At 45.0% G+C, this 14962-nt stretch overlaps 2 protein-coding genes across 2 annotated transcripts in view; both read left to right on the top strand.

Annotated features, from left to right (window-relative positions):
- The window catches only part of pemt (phosphatidylethanolamine N-methyltransferase), a 53656-nt gene extending 51103 nt beyond the window's left edge, over window positions 1-2553 (top strand). Inside the window, exon 7 of the mRNA XM_037082161.1 lies at window positions 168-2553. Within this exon, the coding sequence (XP_036938056.1) occupies window positions 168-222 (55 nt within the window). The 3' untranslated portion in view covers window positions 223-2553. The remainder of the gene's footprint in view (window positions 1-167) is intronic.
- A 6466-nt stretch (window positions 2554-9019) lies between these two features.
- Window positions 9020-10808, top strand: LOC119009224 (dexamethasone-induced Ras-related protein 1-like). Its single transcript, XM_037080207.1, has 2 exons — window positions 9020-9423; window positions 9697-10808. Exons 1-2 carry the CDS (start codon window positions 9153-9155, stop codon window positions 10224-10226), a joined length of 801 nt encoding a protein of 266 aa, XP_036936102.1. The 5' UTR covers window positions 9020-9152; the 3' UTR covers window positions 10227-10808.
- Window positions 10809-14962: the final 4154 nt, after the last annotated feature.

Below are 14962 nucleotides of genomic sequence, written 5' to 3'. Positions count from 1 at the left end.
GCGTGTGCGTTCATGTGAATCAGGGTGGAGGAATATGTGCAGACACAAGACATCTTCCTATTACCCACGGCTCAACACACACACACAGCGTTCCAGGCGCAGAGTGGTACGGCGTTCCTGCCTCTGATTTATTGTCCCATTATATGTTTGTTCTGCTGTATTTACAGACCATTCACTGGACTGATCTATCAGGAGAGGAGTCAGCGCCGCAAGCATGAATAATCACCTCCCTCCCGGGCGCTTCCTGCTCCTGGTTTGGCTGAAGATTCCCATCCTGTCATGAGGGCGACGTGACTGAACGACACACAGACTTACCATCAGCCCCAGTCATTAATCCACCTCCAGTGTGGATTTAACGTCAACAATCAAACTGCAACAAGTGTTCCATTTTTGATTTCTTTTTTTTTATGCACTTCAAGCGAATGTTGAAGCTATGTGAGAGCCACTTATGTAATGTCATTTTGGCAACATGCTTATGGCATCAACCACGAACCGTTCTAGTATGTTTCCAGTCAAAATGCTTTCTACTGCTCCTCAAGTTTAAGCTCGATGTTCGGCAAAACGCGCTTAATTGCTTAATCCTCGTTGAGGATTAAATGAGAAAGTTGATACCGCCGCCATGTCTATGAGTTAGGTATGGAGCTGGCGATATAGCCACCATAAAGTTGACGGCCATCTGCCGCAAATGCTGCACTGAACCACTGGGCAGAATGGCATTCATCAAGATTACAGTTTCCAGTCTTTATGCTAAGCTAAGTCAGTTACCTCCTGGAACTAGATCCATACCTAATGCAAAGAAATGAGAGTGGTGTCAGACTTCTTGGCTTACTTGCAAGAAAGCATATAAGCATATCCCCCCATAATGCCTAATTATTCCTTGCTGTACTATGTTAAATTCATATTGTACGAGCAGTAAAAACATGCTCACCGCTACCAAGTACCTAAAGTTTGAGTCATGGTGTGGCGCTCAACACCTTAGAGTGTTACGCGACTGAAATTATAGAGCTGAGCAACATTCGCCATGGTAACCACGCCATCCCCCAGCCGCTGTGACTACCCAGCCACATTGCACAACGAATGATGCTATCTGCGGCATAACAAAACTCTCCAGGTGGGCGACAAGTGTTGAGCAAAAATTGTATTCTATTACGTACTTAAAAAAAAACACACTAAAAGCGACCTTTTAATAATGGAAGCTGAATCCAGACAAAAGCCCAAATGCTAAATACAAAGCGACTTACAGTAACTCATACATATACTGATGGTGATGGCTGCAACAGGGATCCAAGGTGCCGACCAGCACATCAGAAGCAGCTCCAAGGACACTTCAACATGCAGACCAGGGGAATCAAACCAGCGAGTTTCCAATAACAAGTCGCTGGCTCTACCCCTGAGCCATAGCCACATAAAGAAAGTGGCACATCTTTCAGCATAATAGACAAATTGACCAAACTTAAACCCAAGACCGCATGGCACACTTCTCTTGAGCGACACTCATAATAATAGTCAAGCGCCCTGTCATAGATCATACTTTAATTCTAAAGACAATCCACTCTTCAGATTCATGTTAGGTACTGCCACAGGAGGGACATTTAAGCACAGGGTAGAGTCAAAGTTCCAGAGCCGTACACAAACTACAAACTTTGCCAGAGAAAGTCTGTTCTAGTTCTGGTGATTGAGCTCTGGCTCAGGACGAGAAGAAGTAGAAATCCAATAAGTAGGTAGTTCATGAATGTACAATGTTTTTTTACACCTCACTTAAAGCATTCAGAGGTAACATGTATATATTTCCAGTGGAGGTTTGAAAGGAAATGTTAAAGGTTTTGTCATAGCAAGAAGAACACAGGGGTGTCTAATAACATTATCAGTGGCTTTGTTCTATTTAGATGCACCATTGTCACCAACACACACCTGCATGGAATGAAGTCATAATTGATGTTCAACATGGCACCTGTTTGACAAGCCTCACTGTCCACCGTGGAAAAGTCCTGTCATATTGATGACCCAGTGATGTGACTGACCTGAGAGATACGGTTCCATGTTATTCCTTTTTGTTATAGCGGTTCCTTTTCAAATGCATTACTCTGTTCACACGAGCAGTATTTTGACCTACAGGCACTGTGTTATTCTCGATGTAAAATGGTGCAAATCGCTCCGGTTTGAGGTATTAGCAAGATAATAGCGAATACTTAAAACACAAGGCAACAGCTAGCACATCATTTCATCACTGCCATGTGTTAACTTAGTTAATCTAAAATGCTATAATTCCTCGAAAAACCTCGTATGATGACTACATTTAATGAAATGCTGGGCTACATGTGATGGAACATGGAACTTAAATAGATAGCTTTCAACACTGCCATTAGCGTACAACAGTTGCATGTAATACACAGTTATTCAGTGTTCTACAGGTTTTTGATGTGTCACATGTCAGACAAACTGCACCAGTAACGGCTTTTACCTGTGCCTATGCAAACATTTCCAACCTGCCCGGTGATGTAGTCCATGTAAGTGGAATATTTTATGTAATAAAAGAGTGACTCAGGGTTTGGAGCACTGCTGTCTCTGCTTTTTTTTCCGCCTGAATCAAGACATCAAGGCTGCTAATGGATGCAATTAAGTCTGTACTTTTCGCACGTCTACCTCTTCCAGGCAGGTGTGGGCCGGGAATGATCGAAGTGCTACTTATGTGTTTGATTGCAGCAAGCAGTGCTAATGCAGCTCCTGTGAGAAATGATACATTTGGCTAATTTATAGTTGAGTAGCTTTCTACATACGTAAGTAGTCTCCCACCATCTCCATCCTCCTCCTCCGTCCTCATCCTCCTCCTGGACTTTGACGGTCGTCGACTACGACACCAAACACAATCACCAGAATTCATGCTGGCAATGTATGAGCAAACCACAGATATGTTGAAACTTCTTTATCTTGCAGCTTTATGTTTCTTTATGTTTCTTCAAATATTATATTGTGTTGTGACAACATTGTTCTTAAGGTCTGATGAGTTTTAGGCACTAAAACCACGTGGTAATGGTTAGAGAAGTTCGTGTTTTAGCTTTAAGTACCTGTTTTGGAAGCCACACCTGGAGATGTCCTGAGGTCTCGTCAAAAACACCTGGTTTTGCTGCCACAAGAAGGGCAAGAAGTCCCAGCTTCTGATCAAAAATACCTGTGTCTTGTCGCCACAAACGCTGCTGCAAATTGTCCTGAGGTTTCTTTAAAAAATAGGCACTAGTGTCACGCTTAGAGATGTTGAAGCGCAGTCTTGAACTGAGGTCACTGGCTTGGCAGCCGTCTGGCCTGTGACTCAAACACCATCCCCTCCACCTCCTGATATAAAAGTCATGTCATGAACCTGTAACGTGAACGTGATATGCTGGTATTTCTTTATTAACTTCATTGGGCCTGTGACCTCCTTTGTCAGATCTGAGTGCAGTTCTGCTGAGCAGACTTTGACTACTTTGACTGTACCTGAAGCAAAATACCAACAAATAAATGCACAAGGTGCAAAGAAAATAACATACCTGTTACGGCCACAATTAAAACAAACAGCAATATATTCAAACAGGACCACATTCCCGAGAATAAGTTTGCAAAATGAATTGGTTATTTACAGTTCATACCCAAAATTAACCAAAACTATGGTAGAATGGAGATCTAGTCAAAAAGGACAAAAGGATGGTGGATGTCTCTCCCTACACTAAAAGACTGCCAGGCCTCCATCTTAGAAAAGGGAAAACAAAAGAGAATTTGAAAATGCTTTGCCTGGAGAAAGAGCGTGCCGTCTCATCCAGTCTCCCTTAAATGGCGGCTTGCCCACCCATCAATCAGCCCAACGGGAGACCTGAAAAGAGAGAAAACACAGGAGCAGGGGCAACGCTGTCAATACCAAATATCACACTGATTTGGCAGTATCATAAGCATTTTAAAGACGAATGAAGACAATGAATTTCCAGCTTTTGGCGTAATGTCAAAATAGCAATAACCAGTCTACTTCTATCTTGTCCCACTTTTCCTCCTAAATCAAGCATCAGACTTGGCCGATCATGTCAGATGAGGCCTTAGTGAGCACGAAGACTAGTAATTCCAGCGAGCCCTTAACAACCCTCTCATCTTTTTCCTGCGGCAAGCAGAAAATAGAAACCAGAGAAACTCAGTCAGCCTCGAAACATGCTTTGACTTCCTGATTGATTTTGGAGACCGGTGTAAGATCACTTAGTGAATCAAGAATACTTGATTAATCTCACGTCGTGAGTAACTGAATGCAGCATTTAATGACGTACGAGAGAGAGGAGTAGTAGTATTTTTCTTTTCTTTGTGAAGACAAGAGAAGGGGAGATCAACAAAGAAAAGAACATCACCAGGACAGCATTGGGTCTGGGCTTGACAGACGCAGTGTTAAAATTCTAAGGGCTGACTCAATGGTAGTACTGGACATTCTTGAAAATAATAATAAATTGCATTTGTGCAACACCTTGAGAATGACACAAGGACACTTTAGGCATAAGTTTAATCAGACAAAAACAAAACTGGGAGTAACAGAAGCTATAATAACTAGCACAGCTAACGCACAGACATGAGAGTGCTGTCATTTATGCCGTCTCAGATTACCAAATCCATTTCAACTAATTTAAGTACTGCAGATTAACTATACTTTTATATCAATAGTTTGTTAAACCCTTCAGTCCTTTTGAGTTGATCGACACAGTCACATGTTTTAATCTGCCTCGTGATTGGCTCGTGCCTCTTGTAAACGTGGTCATCTGTCTCTCACACCTCATTCAAGCTAGTTTCTTCCTTTCCTGGTTTTTGTAACACGCTGAACGAGTTTCGATGTTTGCTCACAGTTCCTTCACGACTCTCCATTTTCGGCGTTGTTGTGCCCTGTCCATCACATTCCCTTCGTCCTTGTCCTACATCTGCCTGAGGGGAAGAAAAAAAAACAACAACAACAACAAGCTGTCTATTCTGAATATTTTCGAGCATCTGTATTCACTTTGGAGCCAGGTGCACTCAGGTCTCAGTCTTCAACAATAAAGGCAGCATTACAAAAACACTGGCTACAGCGTACAGAAGCAGCCTGGTTAGTGGTCCAAGATTATACAAAGTGCTTTCCTGAAATCACCTTGCACTTGCCTTTGTGGAACGATGACACTGTTCTTCGTTTTCAGCAGTTAAGAATTCAGGTCAGGTTATCAGCTGTGTCAGCGCAGGACCGAAGCAACAGTCCGTCTGTGCATCCGTCCCCTATAGTGGCTGTCGGTTAGTGACTTACTTATTATTAAGGTAACACTTGGGCATTCGCTTGTTTAGTCCAGAGAAAGTGCACTCACATTTACTCCGTCTTAAAGCATGGTTGAATGCTGACGTTAGCTGTGGCCTGACGGAGGCTTAAGGGATATCAAATATGTTGTTGTTGCCTTGTAATACTGCACGACGTCCCTCTGCATTGTCACAGTCCATTTGCTTAACAATCTGATGGCAGTGAAATGATGAGGATTTGCCAGATTCCTCGCGTCTGCGGTACTCGCAACCTTGGACACAGCAGTGCAGCGTTTGAGCTTCCCAGCCTGAGAGTGATGTCAGAGGAAGATGGGCCCCACGTTTTTTTTTGTTTGTTTTTTTTAAGAGTGTTTGTCTGCATTTAAAGATCCCTCGTGTAATTGGCTCGTGCCTCTTCTGAACTGGGTCGTCTCTCTCTCCCGCGCCTCATCCAAGCTAGTTTCTTCTTTTCCAGGTTTGTGCAACAAGCAGAACAACTCTCAGAGTTTCTCTCAGCGTTTCCCTCACGACTTTCCATTTTCTGCATTGTTGTGCCCCGTCCATCACATTCCTGTTCGTCCTTGCGCTACATATGCCTGAGGAGAAGAAACTTCAAACACGAGCAACAAAACATTTAACATCACCCCCCCACCCTTTTTCAGACACACAAATGGGGCCCTTGAGGCTGAAATGTTTGTATTTATTACGGTTTGTGACGTAATGACCCACCTAATCACAACCACAGTAAATGTTGGCATTTAAAATGTGTGTAAACCATGTTGAACCATGAATGTTGAAAACTGTATGTCACTTTCTGTTCCGCATGCACTTTATGTTGAGACAGTGTTGTAATTTTGGTCTTGGTTAGGTTCAGCCACAAAAAGTGCTCGGTAAGGATTAGGAAAAGTTCATGTTTCGGCTCGAAATACTCGGTTCTGTCACCATCACTGCGGCAAATTGGAAATGGTCCAAATGTCTCATGGTTTTCACGCTTACAGATGGTCGAAATGCCGTCCAGAACAGCGTGCCTCACTTTCTTCCAGCAGCGGGGGCTTGATCGCCTCATCTAGCTCCCCTACCAGACAGTAGATAAGGGTATTTCCCAAATATGCTAAACTTTTTTGCTTTAAGACAGATGTCAGGTCGACACAGCACCTGAAATCTAAACTGCCATGCACGTGTTCGAAGGTTATAGAGTGTGTACACGTGACACATTTGCCTCCTGGTTGGACCCGCGCGGCAAAGGGTATTTCAGTTAAGGCAGACTGTTTTTAGAGAATCAGAGACACGACAGACCAGCACTTTGCAGTAACGTGTTCAGATGTGGCCATGACGGCGGCTTCATCTTCAACGCATCTGAATGAACACTGCGGACGCAATTGAAGCATTTTTGCTCTCTCTGATACTCCGAGAGTAGATCAAAAGCCGGTGTGAACTGGGGAGATTTTATTTCTTCTTTTTCTTTTTTCATGTCAGTATTAAGGGCTGACCTCACAAACAACATTTCCATGCCTGATCTGTATCTCTTGCTGTCTTTTATGAGCTGCCCGGCAGAAGTCGTATTTGCTCGCGGTCGGCACCATTTGTTTGTCCACTCTCCTCTGCCGTGCCACAGTACATCGGGCCCTTCCTTGTAGGGTCGTTATCCACCAGACATCCAAACACGACCACCGGCGCGTTTTTGTAGAGACCTAACGAGCTTGACGGCGAGCTGATTGTTCGGATGCATTCCCGGTCCAGCCATCAGTGATTTATCCCCCCCTTTTTTTTTCTATTGGTCTCTGACTTGCAATGAACACCTCAGCCACGCTGCGTTGTAATGAACTGTGCATGCCCTCTCTCGTGTCTAACTGGGGGTTACGCTGGGTGACACACTGGTGAAAGTATCCATTCAGGCACACAAGAACACATTATTTTTCTCTGCAGCCGCCCCAAGACACACGCTCGCTTGAAAGAGTCGTGACTCACAACAACATCACACTCGCAAAGGTGGGTCATGGGTCACAAAGTGTCAGTGTGGCCTTTGTTCTGCAGGGATCTCGTTCAGCTGGACCCAGAAAACTCAAGTAATATATTCTGAGGTTGAGAAAGCCTGAGCACTACTGTCTACCGACTGTGTGACGCACGCCGTGAAACTGGTTAACCCGATACGACACGGACAATATGCTTACTGATTATCCCGGTGATTTGAAGGCTCTGGGCCTTCGTCGTCACATGGTTAATGGGCACAAAAAAATAAAAAAATCTACTTGGTTAGGTGTAGGAAAAGATATGGTGTGGAATGAAATAAGCAAGCTGTTGCTTTTTTTAATATTACACATTATGTTATGTACTTTACATAGTTTAAGCACTTATGTAGACTTAAAGAACTCACCACTCAATACTTTCACTCTAAAGTGCACAAAAAGCTGGCGACGCCTTTATGTCACCAATTGTGCAGCACAGGGTGGCCGCGGCAGCACGCTGATGAGCATGTGGCGTTCAGAAATTCAAAAGGTGGAGAATGGGTGGGGATGGATGGGTGCCGAAACCTGCTGTGAAACAAGTTCAGGTTTGACCTCATCCTGTAAGTCGCCCTGTAGTAAAGAGTCGGAGTATAAACTCATTATATCCACGTCTCGTGGTTTGGCCTTCATTGGAACTTCGATTAAACTGCTTCAGTCACATTTTCATTATCTGGCGCCCCTAATCACACACACACACACACACACACACAGCTCAATGAGCCGTGCTAAAGCAGCTTTGTTAACTAAACAGTGTCCTCCTGCCTCCAGTTTAACCCGGTAGCTGCCATCTCCTGCCAAGTATACAGAGAGTGCGTTTAATTTTTATGAAGCCTTGCTGAAAACCAACTGAACAGTGCGCGCACACACACACACACACACACACACACACACACACACACACACAACCTGTGAGGCTTGGTGGGGAAGTCATGCCATTCATCTGGACCAAACTGGACCCTGAGTGCCCCCGTTTGGTCGCTTCTGTGACTGCAGCCTCTGGGCCCTCAGCCCTGCTGCAGGAGGTGCTGCTGCAGGCTCCTTCTGCCAGGTGACATGAATGGGCGGCTGCAGCTGTCACAGAGGTAGTGAATGAATTACATTAACGAATACATCCGTGCACTTCAGGGCCCAGGCTGCAGTCATACAGCCACACTTCCGCTCTACACAAATGTGCTCAGAATTGTTACATCCCTTGTTCATTGACTGTATTGTTTCATTTCAGCTTTTTGTAAACACGGGGATCAGCTGACCAAACATTACGCCCGTCACACATCAGTGAGGATGAGGAGCTCAGCTGCCTCGTAACTTATTTGCTCGGCCGAGGAGGATTCACATCCGCCGCAGAAGGGGTTGATGTTTCTGTGAAAGTGTCCAAGGTCCGTCCTGGTTTGCGACACAGTGTCCCAAACCGGGTTAAACGCCGGAAGAGGCGCGAATTATTAACTTGCTCTGTGGAAGTTATTTATTTATTTATTTATTTATTTTAACGTGGCTGTTACGCACGGCCCGGGTCGCCCTGTTCCCCCCCTCGCCTTCATGTTATGCGCGCTAATTGTTCGCAGGGTCTGTATGTCACTATTTCCCAGCGCTCCTCGGATCTAGGTCTTCGCTAGAAATGACAGACTGACGCACCAGTGAGAGTTCGGTCCGCTCCTCCTTTGGGCTCAGCGGAGCGCGCGGCTCCTGCTCGCTGAGCTGTGACGTCCGCGGTGGGAGGAGTCCGCCGCGCGCTTAAATACGCGGCCCCAGTTCGGATTTCAGACAGAAACGCACAGCAGAGCAACCCACGGCACCTTTACGCACCAAAAGGCTGTATATCCATATATCCATATACATATATATTTTTTACGCACTCGCACTTAGTCCACGAACCAGGCTACAACCATGATTAAGAAAATGTCGCCCTCCGAGAGCGACTATGACATCCCAGCGAAGAACTGCTACAGGATGGTGATTTTGGGATCCACCAAAGTCGGGAAAACGGCGATCGTGTCCCGGTTCCTCAACGGGAGGTTCGAAGACCAGTACACGCCGACCATCGAGGACTTTCACAGGAAACTGTACAGCATCAAGGGAGACGTTTACCAGCTAGACATACTGGATACATCAGGGAACCACCCGTTCCCCGCCATGAGGAGACTGTCCATACTGACAGGTACTTATCCACATCTGTGTCTTTATGTTTTAAAACAAGTTCAAATCTTTTTTTTTTTTTTTTTTTTAAATGCAAAAGTGCATTTTGAGCTGTACACATGTGAGATCACCGTGCGTCCTGAGCGCACGGCTGCGCGGTGCAACAGGATATGATTGCGTTGAAACACACAGGTCGCATAAGTGAGACTATGCATGCATCGAAAGCAGTCCAAACTAACCAGAGCATCCCTCTCTTCTCTTTCCCTCCTTCCTCTCTCTCTCTCTCTCTCTCCAGGTGACGTGTTCATCCTCGTCTTCAGTCTGGACAACCGCGACTCTTTCCAGGAGGTGCAGCGGCTCAAGCGGCAGATCTTCGAGACCAAGTCGTGTCTGAAAAACAAGATCAAGGAGAACATCGACGTGCCGCTGGTCATCTGCGGGAACAAGGGCGACCGAGAGTTTTACCGGGAGGTGCAGCAGGAGGAGATCGAGCAGCTGGTGGCCGGGGACGAGAAGTGCGCGTACTTCGAGATCTCCGCCAAGCGCAACGAGAACGTGGACAAGATGTTTCAGACTCTGTTCACCTTGGCCAAGCTACCTCACGAAATGAGCCCCGACCTCCACCGGAAAGTGTCCGTGCAGTACTGCGACATGCTGCACAGAAAGTCCCTGAAAAACAAGAAGATGAAGGACATTGGGGAAGCGTACGGCGTGGTCACCCCGTGCGCCCGGAGACCCAGCGTGCACAGCGACCTGATGTACATCAAGGAGAAGGCGATCGGAGGCGGTCAGGGCAAAGACAAAGAGAGATGCGTGATCAGCTAAACGGACCGCGGGGCGCGAACTCAACACAGATCTTTGGAAAGGAGACTGAGCCCCAGTGCTTCAGCTTTGAGAGGCGACGTGCGCGGCCGGCTGTCGCTCAGGAGGTGCGGAGACGCCGAGCAGCCGCCGCCGCCGCCGCGCTCTGACGCAGCGCCGTGTCCAAAGGACACTGACTGGACACACGAGTCCGCTCAAAGCGCCAAACAAAAAGAAAAAAAAAAAAACAACACAAAACTAAAACATTGCCCACGAGACATGTGAGAATGTCTGCTTGTCCTGTCAGTCAGAGCCAGATGTGTGACGTGGCTTCATAACTTTGTGAGACTCGTGTGTCGTTGACGTCATGCCTTGAAGAGAGGTCGGAGGGGAGAGAAAAGAGACTCTCTGGAATCAGGTGGAGGGAAAACAATGTTGTTTACATCGTATCATAGATTCGATAACGGCTCTGCCGCTACACTTGAATGTTCTGTTGAACTCTTTTTCCAATTGTGAATGTATATTTATTGTCGGTGTCAATTTTTTGCAGAAAAGTCAAACAAAATATGAAAAAGTAATAATAAAAAAAACATAAACTAAAATATATTCCACGTTGTTTCTCGTTAATTCTCTTCTGCTGTTGAACTTTTCACGCACCACAGCTGCTGTCCACCTCATGTGTATCTAAAAGGCCCACGCAGTGAGCACACACTGAACACTCCTGAACTCCTTCGGCACCCTGCACTGTGCACTTCTTGCAGAACAAGCATCAGCAGGCCAAAACAGATGCCCCAGTACGTATCGGATCGAGAACTTATTGGCACAGTTGAGAAAATGCACATTATCGGCTATTTATTGCCATTGGTGAAATTCTAGCTGATAATCAGAGCCAATAACAAGAATACAAGTTGCTTTTCCTAGACTTAAAGGGGCACTATGTAGTTCAGGAGAAGAAATTCAAAGTCAAAGTTTATATATTTACAATATTAATGAGGTAATAAACAAACTCAGACATATTTATCTTTTCCGTAACTGAATAAACACGCTGTTCCCGGAGGAAAATAAGGCCCCCGGCAAGCTGTTTGAAGCTAGAAAGGTGGCAGGGTCCGCCACGTATAAACAAACACTATGAAACTGTGTTGTCCTCTAAGGTCAGTTTGTTTATCCGGTTCATTCAGTCATGAAAGCAAAACGAGAGTTCGTTTATTTGGGCACTAAAGAGCTGTCAAAGATTCCGAATAAATTGGCCACCCAAAATCTACATAGTGCACCTTTAACCAGCACAAAATGTGCAAAGTCTGAAAGCTTGGCTCACTAATAAACAAAGGAGAAAGACAACATCTGGAGCTTAGACACTTATTGTTGTAATGCAAACATGCACAATTATTAGTCACATCATTGGAGGGGCATCAAAACAGTCTTCAATATATGACATGTCCAGTATTATAACGGGCAGACTGGATGTGGTCCAGGTAGATAATTACATTACAGACACGTCATATTACACATGCAGTGTGCTGATCACATCCTTTTATCCAATCAACAGTAACAGCATTAATGCACATGTTGTAGGTGGTTGCTCATAGCCTTATTTTAAAGCTGCTGCACATATCAGGCCCTAGATCAGCCGCAGTCAGTTTCAACTGCAGGTGCTAATGGAGAGCAGCGCGCTAGCTCTAATTTGTCGGTGCAAGCTATGTGTGAGAACATTTATAAGCAAATTCTCCTCTTTGAAAAGTGGTGACGACGAAATTGTTCGTGGAGTGCAAAAAAAAAAAAAAAAAAAGAAGTGCATAGAAAAAGTAGGTAATTATCTGCTGATCCATATCGTGCATCCCTGCCTACATCTGTCAGCATTCATCACCGTCAGTAAAAAAAATAAATAAAGTCTCAGATATCTCAGTTGTGCAGCTCAATCGCAGAACATTAGGGGATCAGAGAAGCTTTCAGCCGGAGCAAGTCTCAAATATCCCGAGCACAATGCAGATCTGTATGTGGCACCAGGATCCAAGAAATCATGTCCTATCTGTTAATCCACTGAATGTATTACATTCTGATCTCACAGTGTGTGTGTGTGGTGTGTTGATCACACTTATAATTAACAAATATGAACCGTTTTCCTACACGGTCCAGACTGGTGCTGTACATTTTAGGTGTACAGGTTAAAATCTCTGGCAGAATTTGGCTCCGGAATCCTCTTCTTTCCTTGGAGCAAGCCATTTTTTATTTGGAACATTCCAACAAATTATGGTTTTGTGAAAAGGTGGGGGTCGTGTCCCAAGCATCTCCAGCGTGTACCACACCTGCACTTTCATGGTCGTCCGAAGAGGAGAGGAAATCAAGCCGGCGTTACCGCAATACTGGTAACATCAGATGTTTAACGTCAGGCCGCTTTGACCCCACATAAGGTAAAATTACCCGAGAACCTAGAGTTTAATGGATGCAAAGTGCCTTTGTCCTCCATGTTTCACTCTCCCTCTGACTGGAGGAGTGCCCTTGAGCAACGAAAATGAAGTGCACATTGGTACTCACGCGCACTCGCATGTTTTATTCTTAATAAAAGCAGATGATGAGCCGTTACATCACCACTGGTGGATGTGTGGAGCATCAATCGGCACATTCTATCCCTTTAGCGGCGCAAATGATCAACCCTGATCCCTGAGTTCACTCATGCATTTTCATTACAGGCTGCAAAAACAACAACAGCAGAATTATTCCTCCCTGCAGCTGTGGACGGAGCACACAGTGTGCTCTCGTTTTTTTTTCTTTTTAATTCGACATTATTTGCATCTGTTTCGACACTTTCCCCCGAGATGAACCAGAAAAACACAGCGTCCAGTACTTCTTCCTCTCTCCCTCTCTCTCTCTGTGACGTGCTGGTTCCTCACTATCAGCAAGAATGCCGTAAACTGTATCCTGCAATTAACACACACACACACACACACACACACACACACGCTTAAAGGGCATCCTGCCTTACCATGCGTGTGTGTGGGAGAGAAAGTGCGTAAGGAGTCAGGGACACACAGCAGAGTACTGTAACGCTGCCCTCCTAATCAGTAACACCATGTGCTCTCCCCCCTTTTTGCATTCACAATAAAGAAAAATAAATAATCATGGCGTTTGTTTAATACGCACCGCTGTCTTTTGCAGCTGGAAGGGCTGCGTGTTTTTCTCATTACGTAACTTTTGCGTTGATTTTCAACCCGGGGGGCCAACCGCAACGTCATCATGTAAAGTTTATTAAATTAGTCTTGGTTTTTGAGTGTGCTGTTTATGGTTTGTCGTCCCACAATGCAATGCGCAAGGGAATGCAGGAGCCAGTTGCAGTCGAAAACAATAATATAGTAATAACAGAGGGTTATGACATAATTATTAATTATTAATTATTATTGATGTTGACTCTGATGAAAAATGTCTTGTTATCGCTCAGTGAAGGGGAACTCCACCAGTTTTACATGTTATCAAGTTCAACTTTATTTGTCATGTAAGGCCAAAAGATTTTTTGAAAAACTAACATGTGACAAAAGGAAAGTCTGTCGTGGCGTGAAGCTGCGTGAAGTCTAAAAAGAATCGCCTAACGTTTTAACTGAGTCAATATCAGCTGACATGTTCAAATTATAGAAAATGACAGACTTGAGCTACAAAATGAACGTGACGGTAGCTCTCCTGCCTCTCTTAACATACATGTATGAGTTGGCGCAGCTTCCCCTCACCAAGATGGCTGCCCGGTTGCCAAATCGCTCCGGTGAACAGCCGCCAACGTGGTGTCTACATTCACAGCAAGGCCGCTGGTATCAGCCGCTGCTATCGTAACACACCTGAATCTGTGGCAGACCTGCCAGTTGATGAGCTGCATTATGGGTAATGTAGGCAGCAGATTTTTTTTTTTGGATGCACTGACTAAAAAAAGCAAAAAGACTATTCCTCTGATTCTATTTGAGCTCAGTTTTGGTGACCAACGTCACTTCAAGAAACTCAAAATAAGCAATGGCAAAAAACAATTTTCCTGTGACCTTTGGCAAAATGGAGGATAAACAAGATTAAGAAATCAGGGCCGATGAGTAACGTGTGTTTTTGCAATTTGGGTACTTGAAGACAGAACCAAATAAGCAAGCGAAGGCCGAAAGAAAATTGGGATGACGACAACAATTTATCCGGGAGATTTTCGATAACAAAAAACTAACAAGCCCCGCAAAGCGACGTTTTCCCAAGGTCATGTCCTGAATCACACAGAGTGATCCAATAAGTGTTTCACCGGGAGAAGGGAGGCATGGGGGAAAAGGGTCAGTCTTGCAAACAAGAGTCATGGGTTTGCTCTTGAAGTGTTTGCTTTCGTTGCTCCGTGTGTTAAAAAAACAAGATTGCCACGGCATCCTTTGCACACACACACACACACACACACACACACACTCCCAGTGATGCTGAAAGATAATGTGGAAACAATGTTGTGTTCGGCAGGAAATTAAAGAGCGCTTTGAATTTCACTGTCCAAATTTAGGCGACGTCAACTTCTCAGAACCGTAATGTGACTGTAAATGCAGGAGCTGACATGAAATATTCCAGCGTACTTATCGGCTGACGAGGACGAGTCCGACATACGTCATTAAAGACACACGGGGCGAGGGGAACGGAGACGTAGCCACCGTAATGGAGACTGATGGCACAGGGAAGGTCCAGAGGATCCTGCTTATGCAACACAATGTCATAACTGACCTTAAGCACATTACAGGTTGGGAATGCGAGGAAGTGAGCCGCAG

The sequence above is a fragment of the Acanthopagrus latus genome, chromosome 20 (genome assembly GCF_904848185.1).
Source record: "Acanthopagrus latus isolate v.2019 chromosome 20, fAcaLat1.1, whole genome shotgun sequence".
Taxonomy (NCBI): domain Eukaryota; kingdom Metazoa; phylum Chordata; class Actinopteri; order Spariformes; family Sparidae; genus Acanthopagrus; species Acanthopagrus latus.
Note: the sequence above shows the minus strand (reverse complement) of the source record. Positions and strands in the feature narration are given on the sequence as shown.

Coding starts and splice junctions, on each gene's coding strand:
- LOC119009224 (XM_037080207.1), top strand. CDS start 9,153: ATGATTAAGAAAATGTCGCCCTCCGAGAGCGACTATGACATCCCAGCG. Junction 9,424..9,696: donor GAGACTGTCCATACTGACAG/GTACTTATCCAC, acceptor CTCTCTCTCCAG/GTGACGTGTTCATCCTCGTC.